Raw genomic sequence first — 25,224 nt, forward strand, 5'->3', positions numbered from 1 at the left:
ATTCAAAATAATCTCAGTAGGTAATTTAATTTGATCTGAAACAACAAAGTGAAATGAAATTCAGAAAAATGTAAAGTTCTGTACCCAAGGAAGCTAGATGTTAGAGGAGATAGGACTCTTGGCCTGGAGTTAGGAAGATCTGAGTACAAATTTGACCACAGACACTTAATAGACATATGACCCTGGGCAAGTCACTTAACTCTGCCTCAGTTTCCTCATCTATAAATGGCAAGCCAACCTAGTTAATATCTTTACCAAGAAAACCATAGGGTCACATAGAATCAGATATAAGTGAAGCATCTAGGGTTTTTTTGTTTTGTTTTATTTTATTTAATTTTATCCTCCTAATATATTTAAAAATTGGCAAATGTCTGTGTAAAATATCATATTTCCCCTGTTACATTTAGCCAGATGAAGAGAACAAAATCTGCATTTAGCCTAAAAAACTAAACTGCACAAGTAACAGAAAGAGGGAAACATAGCTTAATAGTTGGGTGGGGGAGAGAAAGGGAGGAGAGAGAGAGAGCAAAATCTAAGCACATGGTTTGAGAACATGAGGAGTTATCAGTAGGAATAGAAAGGAGTCAAAGAATAAAGTTGAGACAAAAAAAAAGGAGAAGCAACAGTATAATAGTATTTGGTGTATGATTAGATGTGAGGGCTAAAGAGAAGAAAATCAGATGAGTTATCTTTTAACTCTAAGTGATAGAGAAAGGGGTGTTGGGGGAGGAAGAAGTAAGAATGGAAAGATTAAAGTAATTATTTCCATTTTAGACCTGCTAATTTTTAGTAAATCATGGGATTCCAATTTAGTTCTGGATCTAGAGCTGAATCTAGTTCCACTTTCTTCATTTTACAGATGAGGAAACTGAGGTCCAGGGAGATTAAACAACTTGCTTAAGGTTATGCAAGAAGTAAGCATTGGTCAAAGGTGGGATTTGAACCCAGGCCACTGAGATCTAGAGCCAATGCTTATACCACTTCCACTACCCTTGTATGAAATGAGACAGTCTTGTTAACAGGAATGTTTAAAGCTGCCTTTAGAAATACCTATAATGAATGTGATAGAAAAACAAAAGGCATAAATAAAAAATGAGGTGGTTTTTCAAAAAGAAGATATAACCATAGCTTATTCATCACTTCCTCTTATTGCATATAGATATTATTCTTTATAACCAAGAAGCTGAGATGTTTTGAAAATAATAAATTTTAGGTTAAGTTTAGATTAAATTAGTAAATTTCTTGAGAGGAGGGCCTGTCTTATTCTTTTGTTTAAACACCCCGTTTTTAACATTAGGGCTCTACACGCAGTAATATTTTTTCATTCATTCATTTTTTTCATTTGTTCAATGCTATCCAATTGTGAGGATTAGCTTAATGGTGGTGGCTTCTTAAAATACATTTTCCTATTTTTTTGATTTGGGTATATTTATAGTATTTGTTGAGCGATAACAGTTCATTCTTACTGTCCTAACCCAAATAGAAGAAATACTCATATCTCAGGCAGGATGACTGATCTAAACAACAAATTATATTTAGTTTTTCCGTCCCTTTTAAAATATTCTTTTGTTTTCACATTTTTTAATGAAAATGTATGCTGATGTTTACAAAAACCGCATTCAGGAGAGTGAAAAGACCTTCTGCCACTGCGGCAAGAGAGTTGTTATACTCAGTAAACCTGGCTTTTCTCACTTGGAAACAGAATGATTCTCTTGGATTTTGCAAATTTGCAAATGGACACTAAAACAAAGGGAATCTACTCAATGGACAAGTAATCACCTTATGCAGCCACTGAACTTTTGACATCAATCAATAATAATCAATAAACATTTATTAAGCATCTACCCTGTGGCAGGTCCTGTCCTAAGTGCTAGGAATAAAAAAGACCCAAAATGTAATGTTTCTATTTTGCCCTGCAGTAGTTTGTAACTTAATGGGAAAGATGACAGGAAAATAAACCCATACAAACCAGGCTATATCCAAGATCAATAGGAAATAATTATTTGAGGAAAAACACTAGAATTAAGAGGGAAGAATTGGGAAGAAGAAAAAGAAAAGAAAGGAAAATTTCTAAATGCCCTTAAAACTTTAATAGCAAGTTAAGAAATCCATCTGAGTGAGAATAAATACTAATCCATCTGAGTGAGAATAAATACTAAATAATTTCACCAACGAATTAGCTTCGGTAGCACATATACTAAACAGAACAGACATAGCAGGGGACAGCTTGGGTGGCTTTGTGGATTGAGAGCCAGATCTAGAAAGGGAAGGTCCAGAGTTCAATTCTGGTCTCAGATACTTCTTAGCTGTGCGACCCTGGGCAAGTCCCTTAACCCCTATTACTTATCCCTTATACAATTTTTCTGCCTAGGAACCAATACATGGTACTAATTAGAAGATAGCAGGTAATGGTTAAAAATAAAAAAGAATAAGAAAACATTCTGGTTACCTTATTGACAAGGGTGACTATGTCGCCTTCTTTGATTGTCAGTTCATCCTCATTTTGTGCTTCATAGGGAAATATGACTTTGCAATAATCCTTGCCTATTAAGAAAAACATTTTAAAAAATAGGAGTATAATAAATTATCTAGTCTATAATATAATTATATATACACACAAAATTATAATAAATATATAATTCTTATTCATAGGCCTAGAGGGAGAAAAAAACCTACAACCCAGAACCAATGCATGAAAAGGAGTAATTTTATTAATAAACCATAGCATAGCATAATAAAGATAACACTCAAGATGAATACTTTTCCCCCTCTCCCTAGAAGAACAACTTGAAATTAAGAAATGCCCCTGATAGTTTTAACTTTATAGAACAGCAAAATAATAAAATAGTTCTAGGAGTCAGTAAAGTTTGTGTGTTTTTTTTTTTAAACTAATATAAGTAGTCTATCCTTTGTTAGAAACAAGAGGTTTAAACAATTTTCTCTGCTTGGTTTTTCCAAATATCCACATATCATTTAGATCAGTGAGGAATCTTGTGCCCACACATTTCCCAAGTTCATGTGTTGCAAAGGAGAACCAATCTTGTGAATAAGATTAAACGTATGTAAATTTTATTTATATAAATTAAGCAACTAGAAACCTTCACTGGTATTGGTGAAACACTCTATAATATGCATATTTATTTGTAAGAATACACCTACATATATATCTATATATCTCCACACATGAGATTATATCTATATACTTATGACTCACAGCCTAAAACCCACAAACTTTTGACTATAATTACTTATCTTTGCCTTAGCCATGCCCCAGTGAAGAAAAACACTACCAACTTATTAGACTCAAAACTTGAAATACTGAATAAATGACTGCTGTAAATGTAGTCATCTACGCTTTTCATGGGCCCAACAGAAACAGACAATGAAACCCATCAGAAAGTACCTAGGCTTTGAGGAGGTAGGAAGATGGAAGACCACTAGAACCATCGATGAAGGGAGGATTTGTGAAAATTCAATTAAAACTCTTAAAATTGCTTAGGGACTAAACTTCTCTGGCTATATGGGTTAGTAAGGCCTGTGACACATTTTTGGTTTTGTTGAATCCTTCCATCATGTCTGAGGCTTGGCGACCCCATGGAGCAGAGCACATCGGGCTTCTGTCTTCCACTATTTCTCAAAGCCTGTCTACGTTCCTGCTTATTGTTTCCATGGTTACATGTCAATAACTCTACAACACTATATATACAAGCACGTACACTAACTTCAATATAATATAGAAGTTTACCGCCCACCAATCATGCTTAGTCTCAAAAATGACAGTAAATGTAACGCTTTTCAGCAATGCTAACATACTCAACGTGTGTAGGGATGGCTAGGTGATATAGGGGATAGAGTAGTGGGATATCCTAGTTGTGTGACTCTGGGCAAGCAACTTAACCCTGTTTGCCTCTGTTTCCTCATCTGGAATGAGGATGGATGAGCTGGAGAAGGAAATGGCCAACCATTCCCATTTCTTTGCAAGAAAACCCCCATTGGGGAAACAAAGAGCCACACGTGACTGAAACAACTGAACAACAACAATAATACTTATCTACAACTAATGGGTTTATTGGAATTATATATATTCATAAAACATCATATACCGTATACATTATTTCATATATTATCATATAATAGTATGTAATTTATAATACAATATGATTTTAATAGTCATAGTACTTATATATTTAATAGTTCATTGTATGAGTATATTGTATAAATTATATATTCAATAAAGATATTCATGAAAATTGTCTAAGTAGTTAATTGTAATGCTTCCTTTGAAATGATTAGTTCAATGAATAAACTATTAGAATGTGAACCCCAAACTTCAAAAGAGGTACAAGGTTTCAATCACGTATAGTCTGCATTTAAGTCAAATCAACAATTAGCTGAGTCCCAAGACTCTCAACTAAGCACCGTATAGGACATAGACCTGTGTAAGATAGCTCTCTTCTTGTCAAGGGGACTACAGTTTTGTTGGGGGGAGACAAAGCTAATATATTTGAAAGAATAAACTCCAAGACCCTATATAACTATAAACACTAAGTTGAAAGTGAGCTAATACAATATGTGCCATTATCTTTAATAAAAACTAGCACTTAAATATCACTTTAAAGTTTATAAAATGCTTTATAATTTTGTTTCATTTGATCCTCACAAGAATTCTATGAGGCTGGTGTATTATCAACTTCATTTTACTGATTACAAAATGGAGACCCCAAGAGACACCAGACTGACAGAACTGTGAATTGTCCAGTCATAGTTAATGTATCTGAATAGTATATGAATTCAGGTCTTCCTGAATTCTTCAGCACTTTATTTATCACACCACCTGTCCAAAATCTTTATAAAAACAATTAGCTTTTATAGAATACCTACTATGTGTTCATTGTTTTTACAAATACTATCTCATTTGATCCTCAAAAGAACCCAAGGCAGGTTGGTGATAGTATTATCACCATGTATTGTTAAGGAAACTGAGGCAAATGACTTTTGATCACATACAGCTAATAAATGTCTGAGGCTCAATTTGAACACTGGCCTTCTTGACTCTGAACCAAGTCCTCTATGCACTAGCAATGTCAAATATTCCCTGGTACATATATTGCTAAATAAAGCCTACTTTAAAATGTTATTATGCATTTGTTTTCCATGTATTTTTAGTATTAAACATGACCAATTCTGTGTCCTCCAAATGTTCCAACTTTAAAAAATTCTGAAATACTAAAAAATCATATAAGGAAAATTTTCCATGGGAAAAAGAACCATCACTTGCTCATTCATTTATTATTTCCCTATTGAACACAATGGTAGTTTTTGAGTAATTAATCTCAAAAGCACAACAACCTTGAATAAATATACACTATTAGTAAAAGAACATTGTTCTACATACCCTAAAAAGCCATTGTCTATAACAAAGTGAGCCCCATGGCTATTAATAACAATTCTTAACAATAAGTCATTAAAACATCCTGAATAAGAATGTGTGATTATGCAGTCATTATAGACCTTTAACACATCAATGAAAAAAAATTGGGGGGAATTTCGGAGGCCCTATGACTGTTCCCAACAGTTAAATAAGTTAATAAATGAGATCCTGGTATAAAAATGGTTCTGATGGTCTGTCTAAAAAACTATTAAGCCAACAAAGTAAAAAACACTACCATCACTAACTAATTTGTGTTGTTATTCAGTCATATATGACTCTTCGTGGTCCTACGTGGGGTTTTCTTGGAAAAAAATACTAGAGTGGTTGGCCATGTCCTTCTCCAGCTCATTTTATAGATGGGGAAACTGAGACAAGCAGGGTTAAGTGACTTGCCCAGCTTGACACAGCCATTAAGTGCCTGAGGCCATATTTGAATTCGGGTCTTCCTGATGCCAAGTCATGTGTCATCCACTATACCATCTAGCTGCCCATCTATGATCACATAACTAATTAAGGATCAAAAGGAGAATTTGAATCCATGCATACCCAATTCCAAGTTCTACATTCTCATATGTTACCTCTCAAATGCTAAGCATGACATTTATAATTTAACAACAGATCCTTTAAAGTAATAAAAGTGATCATAGGAAGATATTCTTCAAAAAGGAGATGAGGCTCTTTTGATGCTTTGCAAGCAGCTCATGAACAAAATCTTCATATTTTCATTTTAAGAATCTATTTCCAGATATCTCACAGCATCAAAGAGGAAAAACAATCAGAGTAAAAAGAAAAATCTAAATCAGCGATCCATTTATTTTTTGGTCTTAACAGCTTAACACCAAATGTGATGAATGACCCTGAAAAAAAAGGTCGTTCATGCATTTAAGCCAAGATGGGAGAACTGTGTTCCCTCTATACTAGGAGAAAACATTCTACACTAACAGCACTGATTCCAAGAAAATGGACTGAATCTCAGGGGCCTGGGGCTCAGGTCCTGTCCCTACTGTTTACTAATCATTTGGCTTTAAGCAAGTCATTTTTAAAAAAATATTTTCTCCATCTATGAAGGAAAGATAATTTTATTTCACAAGGTTACTCTGAGGAACAAGTAAAAATCATCCATTTTCTTTCATGAAATTATTAAATGCTATTCAAAAACAAAACTTTATTTGATTACAGGAACTTTGCTTTAGAAGGCTCTCTATTTTATGTGTCATAGATCCTTAGAAAGGGAGGATCTGCATCAGCAACATTTACTTTCAGCAAGACATTTTAAACCAACCAACCACAAAGGAAGGGATTCTAAACTGATTCAGTCATTCAAAAGATATGTCGATGGGTGTGAGGTAATGTGCAAAGAATAAAGAGGGGTTAAAAAAGAAGAAATCAAGTCTTGCAAAGAGTAGGAGACAAGCAGACAAGTAATTAAAATGCAAGGTAGTATGTGATAAGTTCCCAAAGAGACAAAGACTTATAGAACTCCAAGAAAAGACAGAATGCTTTCTAGGCAGATATGGAATGAGGGACACATTTAGAAAAAGTTTCATGGAGAAGAGACCAAACAGATAGGTTCTGAAGAAGAAATATTGATAGCTTTGACAAGAAGAGGAGTTGGGATGAGAACTCTATCATAGTAGCAGGAAAATAAAAAGCCAATTTGGCTGAACATAGGGGCACAATGTTAGGGGAAAGCAGATTACCTTACAAAGGTAGCTATGTTAGGGGAGGGTGGTAAAAGACCCCAGAATTTGAGATGTGAAATACAAATAAGGCTGGACTTAAAATAGAAAAATTAAAATAAAGTTGCCCCAGTCCCATTTAATATCTGTAACTGGATTCCATTTTCACCTTTTGTTTTAAAATAATAATGATAATCAAGTTTTTTAGCCTTAATCAATATTAGGAGTGTAATGTAAGAAAGAGGGATCCAGGGGGTTGTAATGAGAAGCCAGGCTAAAGGAGAGATCTGCTTTTTCTTACATTACAAGAAAATGGGTTTTTAGTTTTTTCTAAAATGTACATTATAGGAGCAGCTGGATGGCTCAGTTGATAGAGAACCAGTTCTAGAGATGGGAGGTCAAATCTGACTTCAGGCACCTCCAAGTTGTGTGACCCTGGGCAAATCACTTAACCCCCATTGCCTAGGCCTTACCACTCTTCTGCCTTGGAATCAATACTTAGTATTGATTCTGAGACATAAAGTAATGGCTTTTTTACTTTATTTATTTTTAAAATCCTTACATCATAGAATTAATACAGTGTATTGAAGAGCAGTAAGGGCTAGGTAATAGAGGATAAGTGACTTGCCCAGAGTCACACAGCTAGGCCTGGCTCTCATTCCACTGGACCACCCAGCCATCCCCATTAAGGGCTTTTTAAAAAGTGCATTATGAACTGACAGACAAGATATTCATGCTTTTTTAAAAAAAGAAATTTTCAAAAACAAAGAAAAAGAACAGAAACTCCATCAATTCTCTAAATTTTTCAATTTCATTTTCTAGGGCTACTCTTCCTACTTCCACTTCTTGATTTTATACAAAATATCTTCTACAGAATAAAAGAAAATCCAGACAGCATCAGGAACTATCATGAAACCTACCAGCTACAGTAAACAATAAAATACAGAAGGTAGTTTCTCAGGTGGAAAGAGTATTAGATTTGAGCGTCAAAGACCCTAGGTTCAAAGTCTGGTTCTGTTCATGTGTCCCACTGGGTAATTTACTTAACCTCTGAGTCTCAGCAGTTTCCTTATCTATAAAGTGAGAGGAACTGGACAAGAAAATCATCATTCAGGTGCTCTCTAGCTGCCTCTCCCCCTACTCTGAAGGAATAGCGTGGGCTTTGGGTTAGGTGATAAAAGAAGAAGCACTCCCACAAAATGAGTTTGACAGCTAGAGAAGAAAGGGACCTGGCTCAAGGTTGGAAAACAAAGAACACCAGAACCAGCAATGGTGGCTTCAGGTTTCTCCTTGCTATAGGGTTGGTTTGTTGAGTCCATTCACACAGACCTAAATCTAGCAGTGGTTAAATGATCCAAGAGGTACCTGATAGAATGAAACAGCCCACCAAAAACATCAGGAAATTCCAGGTTCCCCTCAAATCTCTCTGGACCCCAAGTCTATTCTCATGCCCTGATATCCAGGTCCAAGATTCCCCAACAATCCTGTTATTTAAAAACCCTCCTTGCTAGATTCATGAGCCAAGATCATGTAGATATTCACTTGACCCCTCAGAAGGGAACTAAATAAACTCAAATTGTGCATTTCTTAAAATTCCTGGATCAAAGAGCTTTTCTATGGAGAGAATGCTGGGATTAAGAAACAAATGGATTTGCTTTAGCTTAATAGATGGTTTATTGTTTTATTAGGCATTGTGTACTAGATATTAAGTCTGGCTTACTTGCTTATCAGTTCTTTGATAACAAATGTAATAGAAAAGCGTGTTTATTTGCTTCTGAGGAAGAGTGAAGTCCAATCTAGTCCCATGACTGCGGCTCAAAAATGTGGAGGGTTCAAAAAGAAGAAAGCTATTGGCCATGAGGTAAGGGGTTCAGAATTGATTCCAAACTGAGCAAAACTACAAATCCCAAAATGACAACTAATTGATGCTGGTCCCTGGAGACAGGTAGAGCTGATGGATGGAAGAATGGCAACCTGGGTAACCATAAAGAACTCAACAATTCCTTAGCACTTTTGCCCGCTGGAAGAGACATGTGCAAACAAATACAATAAGCATGGAGGACAGATTCCTTTTGCTCAACAGAATAGAGGGGAAGACAGTTCTACAGGATTGTTAAGATGCATCTCCCTTACTTACTGCATATAGTCATACATAACTATTTGTATACATATGTGTATAATGCATAGACACACATATAACTATATCGATAATTAAATAATTAATATAATAATTAGTCTGTGTCTACCAAAGACTGTGTGCAAGAGGTAAGATGTGTGTATGAAAAATTTGTTTAAACCTAGGCACCTTGTGTCATGTATCACTGATAATTGGTACAGAACATAAAACATTCTGTGTATATCCAAAACAAACCATACACATATAACAAATGCATATAATATATGTATATTAAACCACACTTGTGTAATATAGGTATGTATAAACCTTTAAATCCTCATTTTCCAACATAAAATCAATACTGTGTATTGGTTCTAAGGCAGAAAAACAGTAAGGGATTAAGCAATAGGGATTAAGAGACTTGTCCAGGGTCACTAGTAAGAGTCTGAGGTGTGACTTGCTAAACCTTTTCAGTCGCAAGTCCAGTGCTATAACCATTATATCATGCTGTTTCTTTCTCAGTAAGGGGGCAGTGGGGAGAAGGTGATAAAGCCAACCTTTTCTCCTTCTAATTTGCTTGATGATGAAAAGGAGGAATAAAAGTCCCTCCCAGACTGAGAAGTGGTCAGTTTTATTTTGTTTCTATCCTTTTTGCAGGTATGAGAAGTAGTTCTGGAGAGAATTGCCATGAAAATTAAAAAAAAAAAAATAGACAGAGCCTGCCACACTGATATCTCCTAGGAACAAAATGTGTCTGATATTTGAGGACCGATAAAACTACTTAGAGATGGAATACACACAAAAACCAACTTGAGAACAATTATACAAACACACAAGAACCAATGAAAGATAATACTATATAAACCAACTGCTAAAAGGGTAAGGGGACTTGAGGAATGAGGAGGTGGGGCTAATCAGGGAAAGTGCGACACTTCCACACAATAGTCATAAATGATTTGGAAGGCCCCAGAAGCTTCTGCATAAACTGTGAGCAGAATTTATCCAAAGCACATACTCAGCTGCTTCACTGATTCTTCAAGATGAAAATATTAGTTAGGCAAGATGCTAATTGAGTCTTCTCTTCAGGCTATTGTTCTTTCCAAGGAATTAGAGGAATCTGCATCAATTGTAACAAAATGAAGAAAATTCCAGATGTGGAAAGCAGGAAGAATCCTCAGGAGCCCCTCATTATGAATATTTAGACAATCCTCCTCTTGTTATACAGATTGTGGCAATCTGTTCATAAGCATATATTCCAGATGAATTTCATTATTATAAAGGATTTTTTTTGGGAGAAATAATGTAGGACATATGAATAAATCCCAATCAGATGAGTTTCACTTAAGATGTACTAACTCATATTATCAGCTTTTAAATCATAACTAGTCCAAAAGATATTTATTTCTGCACCACAGTGCCGTCAAAAGTCAGGCATACAGTAGCTTCAATCCTCTGTGGTGCTGATCATTTTTCTTGCATTAAACTTCCAATTAGTGGGCCTTGGGTAAGGTTGTTGCTGCAGTGGTGGTGTCTTACTCTGGACCATCTACAGTCACCTCCTGTATGTAACCCTGTAGTTAAAGGGCACAGAATAACAACTAGCATTTATATAATTGTTTAAGATTTTACAAAGCCCTTTACCAATGTTTATCTCCTGTAATCCTCAGATCAACCCCCATTATTATTCCTATCTTAGAGATGAGGAAACTAAGACTGTTAGCAGGTAAGTAACTAGCCCAGGATCCCAAAGCTGAACACATCTGAGACTGGAGTAGGGTTCAGGTCTTCCTGATTCCCAGTCCAACACTTGGCACATGCCACCTACCTGCCTAAAAGGATCGTGATCAAAAAATACTTTATGATAAAAAGTAGTATTTTATACTTCTCAAAGAACTTTCATGTTCATTATTTCACTTGATCTGTGTTAAAACAATTTTTGGCAGAAGGTGTGTATGTATGTGGGGTATGGGAAGAGAGAGAGAGGGAGAAAGACAGAGACAGAGAGAAAGAGAGAGGGAGACAGAGACAGAGAGAGAAGGGGGGAGGGAGAGAGGGAGGGAGATAGGGAAGGAGAGAGGTAGGGAAGGAAGGAGGGAGGGAGGAGGCGAGAGAGAGGCAGAGGGAGGGAGGAGGAAGAGAAGAGGGAGAGAGGGAAAAAGGGAGAGGGAAGGAGAGGGAGAGAGGAAGGAGAGAGAGAGGAAGGAGAGACAGAGGGAGAGAGAGAGACAGAGAGAGAGAGAGAGAGACAGAGAGAGAGAGAGAGAGAGAGAGAGAGAGAGAGAGAGAGAGAGAGAGAGAGAGAGAGAGAGAGAGAGAGAGAGAGAGAAGGAGGGAGAGAGAAAGATAGGAAGGGAGGGAGGGAGGAGGAGAGAGAGAGGCAGAGGGAAGGACAAGGAAGAGAGAGGGAGAGAAGGAAGAGAGAGGGGGAGAAGGAAATGGAGGGAGGGGGAGAGGGGAAGGAGAGGGAGAAGGGAAGAGAGAGAAAATGGAGGAGAAGGGGAGACCAAGGGATATAGAACCACGATTCTTAAGTACCCATGTACTCCAAGGAGAAACTCTGGTGGTTTGGGGGTCCTTTGAAGCATCTCAGAAAAAGAATGCATATATTGAAAGCCACAGGAACATTGAAAGGAGCTTATAGGAGCTACAGCAGACACCAAATCAATGTTTGCAGATTCTGTTCCAGGATAAGAGTAAAGATTCCTTTATCTCCCCCAACCCCTGGACCTCCATCTAGTCCACTCAAGCCTAACACCCTAACAACTTTAGCTTACATGATTTTCTTTCCTTTTGACCTACTTTACTTCATATCTATATAATCTGAGATCTGGGTACTTGATTATTCTCTAATTCATGGTTTCTAAAACTGGAGTCCAAGGATTCCCAAAATATCTATGATTTGGGGTAGGTTTTTTTTAAAGTATTTTCTCTAAACTCTAACTGAAATTATAGTCTTTTTTTCAATTATGAATTTATTTTTAAAACCACAGCATTCTGAAAAGTGGTCAGTAGGATTCAACAGTCAGCAAAAGGGGTCTTATGATAACAGAAACATTAGAAACATTTAGGTTCATTATTTTAGGTGCAATAAGACTGTAAGTTCCTTTAAGACAGGGCTCTCAACCCAGGCCTCAGAGCTTTTAAGACTGAACAGATGATGTCAGAGTTAGGCAAGAACCTTTAGAGATTATCTAGTCCAACTTCTTCATTTTACAGTCCAGAAAACTGAGCTGCAGAGGAAGTGACATATAGTTTTCACATACTACCTGCCTTGTCACCTTCAACAGAATGAGTTCTTAGAAGACAGAACATATTTCACTCTTATCTTTGTATCCCCCAGTGCCTGGCAAATAAGGCTCTTTATAAATGTTTATTTGACTGACATGCCTAAATTCACATCACTCGTTAGTGAATAAAATAAAATAGATGGTACAGCAGAAAGAACATTAGCTCTAAAGTCAGAGGACTGGGGTACAACCCCCACCCCCTCCCCATTCATTTATCTTTTGGGGTTTCTGTTCTCCTCACTCTTCCCTCCAATCCCCACCAGACACCCAAAATGCCTCTCCATGCCAGGGTCACAGTAGACATTTTTTAAATACTTGTTAGAAATAATGGAAGCCTTCTGATGCATGGGATTAGAGCAAAGACTTTCCTGTATGCTAAAGGATTTAGGATTGGTTACCTGACTGTTCGTCAGGTCGCCAGTGGCTTATACTGAAGGTATTTCTGGGATAAAGCTATTGGCCTGTGTTCTTTCACAAGTCATGTGTTTGCAAGTGTCAAACAATACAAAAAGGAAGGAAAAAAAAGATATATGTATGTGTTTGTGACATTTGCCAAATTATGAGGCTGAGAACTCAAACTAATGACATGTTTACAGAGAGCAGACTAATGTCCTGTATGATCCTTATCCTCTCTTAATCCTTGTTAAGCAAGTTTGACTGGCCAAAATTTTTTTTGATCCCATTTGCTAACATTAACTAAAGTTAGTTCTTCTGCTAATCACTTGATGTTTACAAGAATCTTTTCTGGGAGTCCCAATTATTTAGCAACATTTTAAGACTGTATTTGTATGTTTTCTATAATGAATGAAGAATAAGTGAGTGAACTCTTAAAACAAACCAAAAATATCCTCATTATATTTTCACATTACAAAGTTGTCTCATTTTCTCATTTGTTTTTCTGACCCATTTTCAAAGACCTTCATGAATTTTCCCACCTCTGATGATGAAAATAGGTACTGCAAAAAGTCATGAATTTCTGTTCAATGTGATGACCAATTAAGACTTCAAATGGTCAATGCTACACATCTCCTGAAGGAGCTGGCAATAAACATACTTTTTGATTTTGCAAACATGTTAATTTGTTTTGATTGGTTATGATTATTGTTGTGATTTCTTTCTCCTCATTGCATTGAATTTAGGAAAGAAAGAGGGGATTTAGAGATAATATAAACAAAAAGAAAGAAAAGGCCATTAAAGCAATCTCTAAATGTACCAAAGGAAGTACAGAAAGAAAGAAACAAGCAGAACAGTTTGGGAAGTAATGTGCAATATCAAAGTAATGTATTTATTACTTTTTTTTTCCCTTTAAAGCAAGCTGTGAATGATAGAAAAGCATTCATTCACATAGTATCCTTTCTATGGTCTACTCTGTAAAAAATGAATTGTTCACTGTGTGCTAAGTTCAGAATAATAAAAATAATTTTTAAGAAGTCATGAGGTACCACCTCACATCTATCAGATTGGGCAATATGACAATAAAGGAAAGTGATAAAATGTTAGAGGGGATCTGACAAAATTGAGACATGAATGCATTGTTGGTCACATTGTGAACTGATCCAACCATTCTAGAGGGCAATTTGGAACTATGCCCAAAGGCTATACAAGAATACATACCCTTTGATCCAATAATACCAAGTTGTTATTCCAAAGAGATTATAAAATGGGGATGAGGAAGGACATGTTTGTACGAAAATATTTATAGCAGCCCTTTCTGTGTTAAGCCCTAAACTTAACAAGCAAAGAATTGGAAACTAAAGGTAATGTCTCAATTGGGGAATGTTTGAGCAAATTGTGGTACATGATAGTGATGGAATACTATTGTGGTGTAAGGAATGATGAACAGGATGATTTGAGATAGAGCTGGAAAAACCTACATGAACTGATGCAGAGTGAAATAAGCAGAACCAGGAGAACATTGCACACAATAATAACAATATTGGGCAATGATCCACTGTGATAGATTTAGCTACTCTCATTAATACAATGATCCAGAGCAATTCTGAGGGACTAAGAACAAAGAATGCTACCCACCTCCAGAGAAGAACTGTTGGAGTTGGAATCCAGATCAAAGCATACTATTTTTCACTTTAGTTTATTTGGGTTTTTATTTTGGAGTTTTGGTTTTATGTGATTATTTTCTAACAAAAATGAACAATATGGGAATATGTTTCACATAATAATACATGTATAATAACCCATATCAAATTGCTTACCATCTCTGGGGGGTGGGGAGGGAGACAATTTTAATCATATAACTTTGGAAAACTTATGTGGAAAATTGTTATTACATTTTATTGGTAAAACCAAATATGTTTACCACAAAAAGTCATGAGTTATAAGTATAAGAAGATATGCAGATTTCCTAAGAACATCAAATATAGCAAGAACAGAACAATATGCTACTGGTTGAGTGTTTCTCTCTCTAACCATGAATTCCACAGAATGAAAATATATTATTTTCAGTGATTCTCAACTGTCCTGGCACTTGGGGAATTACAAAGACAGGTAAGAGGACTCCTGCTTTCAAGAAACTTATCTAAAAGCTTTTACTCCAAGAATAAGGAGATGTGGCAATATCCACAAAGAGGTAAAATACATGGCACCCAAGGCAGCTGGAAGGCTCATTGGACAGAATGTAGGGCTTGAAGTCAGAAAGAATCATCTTCCTGAGTTAGAATCTGGTCATACTGGCTGTGTGACTCTGTGCAAGTCACTTAAATCTGTTTGCCCTAGTTTATTTGTTTGTTTTTTTATCTGTAAAATGAGAAAAGAGTAGAAGATGAAAATGTCAAACCACTCCAGTGAAACCACCAAACTAGGTCACAAAGAGTTGGACACAATGGAAAAAAATGACTAAAACAAAATGGTAAATATGACATAAGACAAATACAAAATGTCATGGTGGATTTGGTAAAAAGCAATATTATAGTGTCTCTGTAGATGTATTGGCAGGACAAGGAAATGAGGGCTTCATCAAGGATGAACTTATTTGAAATAAGTCCAAGAGGATGGGAGAAGGATATCTATCTTTGGGCAGATATCTATCTATCTATTGTGGTTATCTCTCTGTTTCTCTTTTTGTCTGTCTGTCTGTCTGTCTCTCACTGATTGGAACACAGTATTTTACCCCAATATAGGTCTGTTCTTGTTTCTTGCTTTGTTCTTAATATCACTGGAAATTATCTTTAAAAAGTTAATTTAGCCAAAATAACTACTTAACAGAGATCCTAAAACAATGGGAATATAATCAAGGAAGAGATGAATGATATAGGCAAGAGCTCACAAAATTCCTTACTTATAGAAAGAGTCTGGTTTAGGGACAAGTTGATAGAATTATTCTTTTAAATGAACATGGCAGGAAAGAGCTGAATTTCCTAAAGGTCTCTGAAACTGTGACAAAATTCTAAATCTAACTTCTTCCCACAAAGGATGGTTTCCTTCTCTCTGCACTGTATGGAGGTCTATCTGTGCTTTTTTTTTCCCCCCCTGTGGTTCATACTTGAAAATGTCATCAAGAAAAAATCAATTCTAAACATTCAAAGAGGGTTTGCTACTTTGAAGTATAAAGGGGGTAAAAATGGATACTTACTCTTTGTTCTACTGTCCATTTCTATTTTTGCTGACTCCTGAGTTGCTGCTGTTGGAGGTAACTTCTTCCCTACAGTCTGAAATGAACAAAAATTTATTTAATAAGATTAGTTCAATGAAACAAGAAGCTAAAACTAGGTTTATAAATGAAATCAAAGTAGTAAAAATACATAATTTTCACATTAAAATTTTAAACTAATGCCTAACATTTACTGCATACCAATTTCTGAATGGTAATGACAAAATGGGCAAAGATCTATATATGTCTTCTGTGACAGAGGCTGGCACTGGAGAAAAAGTGCCAAACTGAAGAGTATGTGAAATTGATCACCTTGATGGGGGAGGGGCCCCAGGAGGGAGATGAGGAGAGAAGACTCTGGCTTGGAGAACAGTGAGGGTCTCTCGGTCTTGAGAAGCCAAAGAGAGAAGGTGGGAAAAATACTTTCTCCTGAGGGTTACCCACTTTTCCTGCTGGTGACTGGAAATCTTTCTCCCTGACACTTCCCAATTGAAGGGACTTCTGAAGAGAAAACGGAGCAGACTTTACCTCAGCTCCTGTTGCCCAGGGGTAAGTCAACCTGACTTTCTCTCAGGGGACTCAGGCTGCCAAGGCCTGAGCTCCCTCTAAACTCAAGGATGGAGGGGAAAGGATTTAGATAGAGACAGGGACCCTCTTTCCCCACTTTCCTTTTTCCATTCTTCCCTGCCTGTTATTCCTTTTGTATTACCTGATTGAGTTGACATTAAAAGTTATCTGTTCACCAAGCTGAGTGTGAGTGAACAGGTCAAGAGGATACTCTTTTGGTCTCAAGAAGTGGATGGGGGACAAGAGGGACAAGAGCGAATCTGGGAGAGTGGCTTTAGCTAAAGAGGTAAGGCAGAAGGGGGAAAATCTTCAAACCCCCTCTCCTCTCTCTGAGCCAACCTCTGAGCCAACATTTGCTGTCTCCCCTGAACCCCACTTTGAGAAGGGAGGTTCTCCTCTCTTTCTCCCTCTCTATATTGAAAGCCCAAGCCTCCCTTCGGGGTACACAAAACTTCCCCTCTCTTTCTTTTATATTTTTAAGACACTCTCACTAATATTAAGAATTATTTATTTCCTTTCTTCTTCAATATACTTTATTAATGTTAATTGTACATCTAAACAGACTGCTTGAGAGGAAATGGATACACTTTTCTTATTTTAAATTCACTGAATCAGTAGGTTTGCTTAATTTGGTGGCAAATTTCCACAACCCAAATACTTTCTTTGATCCCAACTATCTATCATTTTTTTTAAACCAAATTTATGATTTGGGCATTTTCAAGATGTGTCTAATTCAAGTAGAAGCAGATACCTGCAGGTAAATACTGAAAACCAATCAATCAATCAACATTCATGTTTCTGGCACTGTTGTGTTTTTATTTATTTTATTAAACATTTCCCAACTATAATTTAATTTGGTTTGGGCTTCACTCCACGTTTAAGGGACTCCCAATAAGGACATTCCCTATAGCAATGTAAAGAGGCACTTACTCATCAACATATCATCTTAGAGGGGTTCTGAGGTACTAAGAAATTAAGTGATTTGCCAGACTATAATATTAGAGGCAAGACTTGAACCCAGGCCTCATTGACTGAGGCCCGCTCTCTACCCACTATACCATAGGGCTTCTTCATATCTCCAACCACTAGATTAAATTAAAATGTATTGGCTTATTATGAATAAATTTTTCTTTTAAATTTATAGCTAATTCTATTATCACTACCTATTTCTTTTTTTTTTTTTAACCCTTACCTTCCGTCTTGGAGTCAATACTGTGTATTGGCTCCAAGGCAGAAGAGTGGTAAGGGCTAGGCAATGGGGGTTAAGTGACTTGCCCAGGGTCACACAGCTGGGAAGTGGGTGAGGTCAGATTTGAACCTAGGACCTCCCATCTCTAGGCCTGGTTCTCAATCCACTGAGCTACCCAGCTGCCCCCTATCACTACCTATTTCTGAACCAACAACAAGGAATGTTGGATAGTATCTCACCTAAGGATGCTGCTATGAAGACAAGCATTTTGTTAGGACTCATTTTTGAGGTTCTTCCTGTGGCTATAATTTTTTTTTTAAACCATGGTTCTTAATTTCCAACCATAGTTTCTATGGATACAGGGAGATAGTAAAATAAAACTCATAGTCTACGCCAAAAGCTCAGCTAGCAAGTGATAAATCTCACTAGCTATATAAGAATTTCTCAGCTCAAAGAAAACCCATGAATGAAGGGAGGAAATAAATGTGTCACTCATGAAACCAGAACCAGAGGAGTTTTCCTTTAAATGATAATGATTTGTAACTCCATTTTAAATCATAAAAATGTCCTCAAGCATCAAGTATAAAAATGGACATCAAATCTGAATAAATCACAGAAAGTAGGTAATTCAGATTTTCCAATCTTTCATGAATTTTTAAAAATACTTTGCTAAATATCTCGTACATTTTACATGGTGACATTTTGATTTGGTGCTATGAGGTTTTCTGGGTTTGATTTGAAACATTCAAAATAATATTCAACTCCTAACTGCTTTTAGATATGCACACCAAAATTCTTGTCTAATTCTGGAGTCATGAGAGAAGAAAGACTTTGATCTAAGTTTGGCAAAGGATCAAATCTGGAAAAAGACTGGCCTTAGGGTCATCTTTTAAAATATTATCTGCAATGGAATCTCTGAAAATTCCATTTATAGTCCTTTTTGTTCTAATAGCAGAAGGAGCTTTTTGCCTCTTTTTTTGTGACTAAAAAAATCCTACTGTTTCTATTCCTAATCTGTCAGATAGAGCCAAAACAAAAGCAAAACATAACAGCAAATGCTTCATTCCTTATTTAGCCATCAACAAATGGACTGGTTTTCAATATTCTAGAAAAATTTAAATATCCAATGTTTATCTGTGCCCAATCTTAAAAGAATCATTCTCAGCTTATACATTCTTAGGTGACTTTTCTGCAATTTAGAAATATTTAGTAATTATGTATTAAGAACTTACTATGTTCTGTATCCAAAGAAAAGGGAAAAGGATCTATTTATACAAAAATATTTCTAGCAGCTCTTTTTGTGGTGGGGAGTGAATTGGTCATTGAAGGAGATGCCCATCAATTGCAGAATGGCTAGTAAAGTTGCAGTATATGGTGGTAATGGAATACGATTGTGTTGTAAAAAATGATGAGCAGAATGATTTCAGAAAAACCTAAGAATACCTATATGAACTGATACAAAGTGAAGTAAGCAGAACCAGGAGATTACTGAACACCACATGAACAATATTGTAATGATGATTGGCTGTGAAAGACTTAGCTAATCTGGTAGATAAAATGATCCAAAAAAATTCTGAAGGACTCAAGAAGGCAACTGGGTGGATAAAGCACCAAGCTTACAGCCAGGAAGATCTGAATTAAAATACAGCCTCAGACACTAGCTATGGGATATTGATGAATCTCTTAACCCTATTTGCCTCATTTTCTTCACCTGTAAAATGACCTGATGAAGGAAATGGCAAACTACTCCAGCATCTTTACCAAGAAAACCCCAATGGGGTCAGGAAGAGTCAGACATGATGAAATGTCTGAACAACATGATAAAAAATTATATGTGCCTGCAGAGACAGAACTGGTAAACTCTGAGCACAAATTTAAGCATATTTTCCTCACTTTATTTTTCTTCCTTTTTTTGCAAGATGCCTAATATGAAAATCTGTTTTGCATGATTTCACATGTATAAGTGGTATTATATTGCTTGCCTTCTCAGTAGGTGGGAGAGGATATTGAAGAAGGGAGAGAATTGGACCTCAAAAATTATTTTTAAGTAATTTTAAAATAATTAATTCTTTCATAAAAGAACTTACTAGATTCAGTATACTGTCCTGAGGTCAGGTGGATGCAAAGGTAGGATAAATGAGACTGTTTTGTTCTAGAAGAGCACACCATCTTTTAGCAATGTGTGTTTCTGTGGTGACAAAGTGATCTCCTTTACTTTGCTGACATCCTAGTTCATTAGTCTGACAGAAAAAGGGACCATTAAGATGTCTACCATGTTCACATACTTCTCTTGAGAAAGGCATAAAAGCTCAATCTGTTGCTTTGTTTCCTACTTCACCTTACATAGGAAGGCACATCCAGTGAAACTCCCCCCCCCCCCCCACTTGGCCCCTGCAATTTCTACCTCTCCAAGGATTCCTTTCCGTCTGCCTACAAACATGCAAAAAACCTCACCTAGTCTGAAAAAGTCTTCTTTTACTTCATCTGCAATGTCACATTTCGCTCCATTTCTTTTTGACCAAATTTCTTGGGCAAGAAAAAAAAATGTCTACACCTCTTTCTACTTGCTCATCATTCCCCCCTCACCCCCAACCTATGGCAAATCTGAATTCTCTTGCTTTTTAGTCATTTTTTCCATCATGTCTGACTCTTTGTGACCCAAATTGGGGTTTTCTTGGCAAAGATAGAGGAATGGCTGGCCATTTCCTTCTCCAGCTCATTTTACAGATGAGAAAACTGAGGAAAACAGGGTTAAGTGACTTGCCAAGGGTCACAGAGCAAATAAGTGTCTGAAGCAGGGTTTGAACACAGATCTTCCTGCTTCTAGGCCTGGTGCTCTAACCCACTGCATCACCTAGCTCCCACAAATCCTCTTACTACCTACTTCCTAAAAGCACTTTCTCAGAAAATTGTTGGTGAATTCCAATTTACCAAATTTAATTGTCTTTCAAATTCTTATCTTTGACTTCAGTGGTACCTGACATTGTTGACGCTTTGGATAATTGTTTTTGCTTTGGCTTCAAAGATACCATTCCTGTTCTAAATGCTTCTTTCTTCATCACTGGTTTTTCACCCTCTTCTTATACTTTTTAAGGTAGTTTCTTCTCTTCTGTCTTCTCTCCAAACTTATTTTGGCAATCTCATTTATCACCATGATTTTAAAACTGGTGGCTGCCAAATCCCTCTCACCAGCCCACAAGCTCTAGATCTGTTAACAGGACACCTCTAATTGTGTTTCCTGCCAATTTTCCAACCTAAACAACAGAAAGCTGAATTCATCACCCCCCCCAAAAGTTCTCTTTTGTCCCCATAGCTGTTTATTCTAACTTTGAATTTGTCATTTTTTGCATTTATTCTAACCATAATCCCAATGACTATCTATCATTTATTCCATCATTGTTATTCACAATCTTGGATTCTTCTGGCTTCCTCTGTAGAAATCAGTATGGAGTCCTACATGCATTCTCTATAACCTCATTAACATTCTGTCTTTCCCTCTCTGTTTTCATTGCCACCATTCTAATGCAAGGCTGGACTTGACAAGAGCCTCCTGACCATCCTATTTCCAAGCCTCCCCTCCCCTGCATTATCCTTTACATACATCAGCCAGACATGGCCATGCCCACTCATTTGCTCAAAACTCTTAAATAACAATAAGTTGTATTCACATGACACAGGATAGTCTGCAAAGGTTGACCTTATAGGTAAGTCACATAAATATCATTATCTCCATTTTTATAAATAAAAAAAAAAATTCTTAGGGAAAATTATGCTGCCAGTCACACAACCAGCAAAGAGCAGAAATGGGGCACCAATCCAGATTTCCTAGAATAACAATAGCTTACATTTAGCACTTACTATGTGCTACACACAGTGCTAAGCACTTTACAATTATTATCTCATTTGATCCTCACAACAATCCTTAGAAGTAGGTGCTATTTTAGAAGGGGAAGCTGAGGGAAATAGGTTAAGTGGTTTCCCCATGGTCATATAGCAAGGTTTACAGAGGACTTTCTTCTACTCTTTGAAGTAAGCATTGCAAGTATTACTGTCCCTAGAAGGAGTGTGGAACAGTGGAGAGAAAGCTGATCTTGGAGCCAGGAAAACCTAGATTCAAATTCTGCCTCGGATGTCTTCTGGAAACAGAGCTCTGGGCAAGTTAGCTCCATGGAGCTCAGGCAATTCTCTAAGACTATACAAGTTGCAGAGTAAGTGCCAATCTCTATCAGTGGGGTTATCTGCAACTCCTTACTGGGAGTTACATGTAATTTCTGAAATGACAAATATGGCAAGAAAACAAATATAAATTTACCTCATTTTATAAATATCCTGAAAACTGTGACTTAGAGAGATTAAGTGACTGCCCCAAGATCACAAAGTTAGCCAGTGTCTGAGCTCACATCTGAACCCAAGCCTTCTGAGCCAAAATCCATTATTCTTTTCCTCTTTCAATCCAAGGCCTGCCTACATCATCCTGTCTATCCAGTGTGTCTCACTAGTAATTATTTTTGAAGGAGTCTCAAGGATTAACAGTGAAGGAGGGAAAACTTGAAATTCTATCAGTATCTTCCATACCACACTCCCTCTCATCTCCAACTCCATCAGTCAATCAATCAATAAATATTTATTAATTACCTACTATGTGCCAAGCACTGTACTAAGTGGTCAAGTCATTTGTCAGAGCTTCAAGAAAAAGAAGAGCACTGCTGTTGCCCTCTTCTATTCCATCTACAAGGTTTTTTTTAGTGTTCACAGAACACTAAATAATTTCATAAATTTTAGCTATCTTTAAATAAATTCTCCCAGAATGTATTTATCCTCTCCCAGAATTCAGAACAAAAACAATATGGAAAACTTCTGACTTACCTTCCCCCAGTCCTTTACTGGCCCAAGTCTAGTTTCACTTGACTCAGATGGAAATGAATATTAATTTTAAAAGGGAGGAGTTAGAGTTGTATGCCGCCCAGACTACTCACAGATAGCACTTAGGAGAAAGGGGGCCTTCTGGGAAAGTAAGCTGAAAAACAGGTCTGTGTATCTGATGTGGACCCCATTGTTAGGCATGCCTCCTGGCAAAGTGGGGTTCAGCGGGGTTGTTGTTCAGTCATTTTTCATTTTTGTCCAACTCTCTGTGACCTTTATTTGGTGTTTTCTGGGTGAAGATACTGGACTGATTCGCAATTTCCTTTCCCAGCTCTTTTTACAGATGAGAAACTGAAGCAAACAAGGTTAGATGCCTTGCCCAGGGTCACATAGCTAGTGTCTGACTTCAGCCCTAACACCATAGGTAAAAAGGGTCTCATATCTCTGCAATCCACGCCCCCCAGTTTACTTTGATATGAAAAGATGATAAACATAGGTATTTTACAAGAAGACTTACAGAAAACATCCTTCCTCAACTTCCAAGAAATTACCAGAGGAATGAATCTAGTTAGAGCTCCTTAGACATTGCTGTAAGGGAAGGATCAGAATGCCTTAACCAAACTCTTCTCTCTTCCTCCAAGTACTACAAATAAAAACCTCACTAAGTGATTGCTTACATTTGTCTTCACAGTCTGCAGACCTGACAAATTATTGCTTGACTTGGCAAGGAAGGGAAAGAGAATCAACTGACAGGTACACAAATGTATTGTCACTCTTGATTAATCCTATAAACACATTAATCACCAGGCTGCAACACAACCTTCTTATTACTCAACAAGGCTGTGCCCTAGTTTTAAGCCAATCTTTTCCTTTATTTTTAATTCCTGTCAGTCCTTTAAAAAAGAATTGAGGAATGAATGAATGCTTGAAAGTAAAGGACAGGTACTTCCTATGTACTTTGTTGGGGACACAAACATAAACAAGCAAAACAGCCCCTGACCACTAGCAGTTTATATACTAATGGGAGAAGATGACACATAACAGGCAGTAGAAAGAAAAGGAAGTACACCTGCGGCATATTGGCAAGATAGATGAAAGGTCAACAATAAGAGTCCAGGAGCTAAGTGAGAATCCCAGTTCTAGAGGGAGGAGAATGAGAACGATGGCTAGAGTTCAGGGTCCCAGGAGTAGAGTCTGAATTCTGATTGGGGATAGGAAGATGGCCAGAGTACATTGAGTATGGTTTCAAACTGGTTCAGAATACAGGCTAAGCCGCATCATATAGAAGATAAAGGACTAACCTTTGAGCAAGGAAAACCTGAATTCAAGGCTGACCCTTACATAGACTAACTGCATGACTATGGGCAAGTCACTCAACCACTGCTCCAAGCAACTCTATAAGCCTGAAAGTTATAGATGAAGTTCTAATTAGCATCAGTGGAGGAAATGTCTGCACGAGAGTCCCCTACATTGATAAAATCACAGGTTTAGACCAAAAACAGACAAACAAACAAAAAACCCATGAAATGAAGCATAATTACATTATTTGATCATCTCTCAGGGAAGAGAGAGGATATAAGGAATATATTTAAATAATAAACCAGTCTTTTTTCCTTTAGTGGTCTTTCCAAATGTATTAATAAATTTTGCATGTTGTTTTAAAAGAGTACCTTTTCTCTTTATTCCTAGTTCTTTGGGTTCTTATTTCTAACTGGTGATGTTTCTATCAGTACAGATAACCATCATATGTTTTCAATAAACACCAGATATAATTTTTGCTTTTTGTACTGAAACAAAGAAACCACTACTTGCAGGGTAGAAGAATCAGTACATGAATGACATAACCCTTTCCAATGTAATGAATTCCTGATTCAAGAGACCAGTATATCAGCTATAATTTTGGCTACTGGTTCTGCATTTTTATGAGACCAGGATGCTGGCAAAGTCAGGTCAAACCTATGTGATGACAACATCTTTCTGAACTTATGCCAAACTGATCATGAGCTACTCTAAATAGGCTAAGTATCCACAACAGAACATTTTCTAAGGAGGGACAAATTTATATCACACTGTTGCAACTCAAAATGAAAACTGACATGCCACATAAATGGGAAGACAAGTCCATAGGGGAGGGGGAAAAATTCCAAGGACCTGGAAGCTCATGCCACAGTTGCCAGTAGCCCACTCCCACTAAAATATAGATTTTACTCTTACAATCAGAGAGATGCAAATCAAAATAACTCTGAGGTATCACCTCACACCTAGCAGATTGGCTAACATAACAGCAAAGGAAAGTAATGAATGCTGGAGGGGCTGTGGCAAAGTAGGGACATTAACTCATTGCTGGTGGAGTTGTGAACTGATCCAACCATTCTGGAGGGCAATTTGGAACTATGCACAAAGGGCGATAAAAGAATATCTACCCTTTGACCCAGCCATAGCACTGCTGGGTCTGTACCCCAAAAAGATAATGGACAAAAAGACT

The 25,224-nt window shown here is 36.9% G+C and overlaps 1 protein-coding gene across 11 annotated transcripts in view; it reads right to left on the reverse strand.

The window, feature by feature from the left end:
• Positions 1 to 25,224, reverse strand: part of SH3KBP1 (SH3 domain containing kinase binding protein 1) — a 505,965-nt gene that overhangs the window by 156,531 nt on the left and 324,210 nt on the right. For all 11 annotated transcript variants that reach the window (XM_056793311.1, XM_056793309.1, XM_007493470.3 and 8 more), the window contains 2 exons: positions 16,103 to 16,178; positions 2,450 to 2,544 (listed from right to left, as the gene is read on the reverse strand). In XM_056793311.1, the coding sequence (XP_056649289.1) occupies positions 2,450 to 2,544; positions 16,103 to 16,178 (171 nt within the window). The remainder of the gene's footprint in view (positions 1 to 2,449; positions 2,545 to 16,102; positions 16,179 to 25,224) is intronic.

The sequence above is a fragment of the Monodelphis domestica genome, chromosome 4, assembly GCF_027887165.1.
Source record: "Monodelphis domestica isolate mMonDom1 chromosome 4, mMonDom1.pri, whole genome shotgun sequence".
NCBI classification, from domain to species: domain Eukaryota; kingdom Metazoa; phylum Chordata; class Mammalia; order Didelphimorphia; family Didelphidae; genus Monodelphis; species Monodelphis domestica.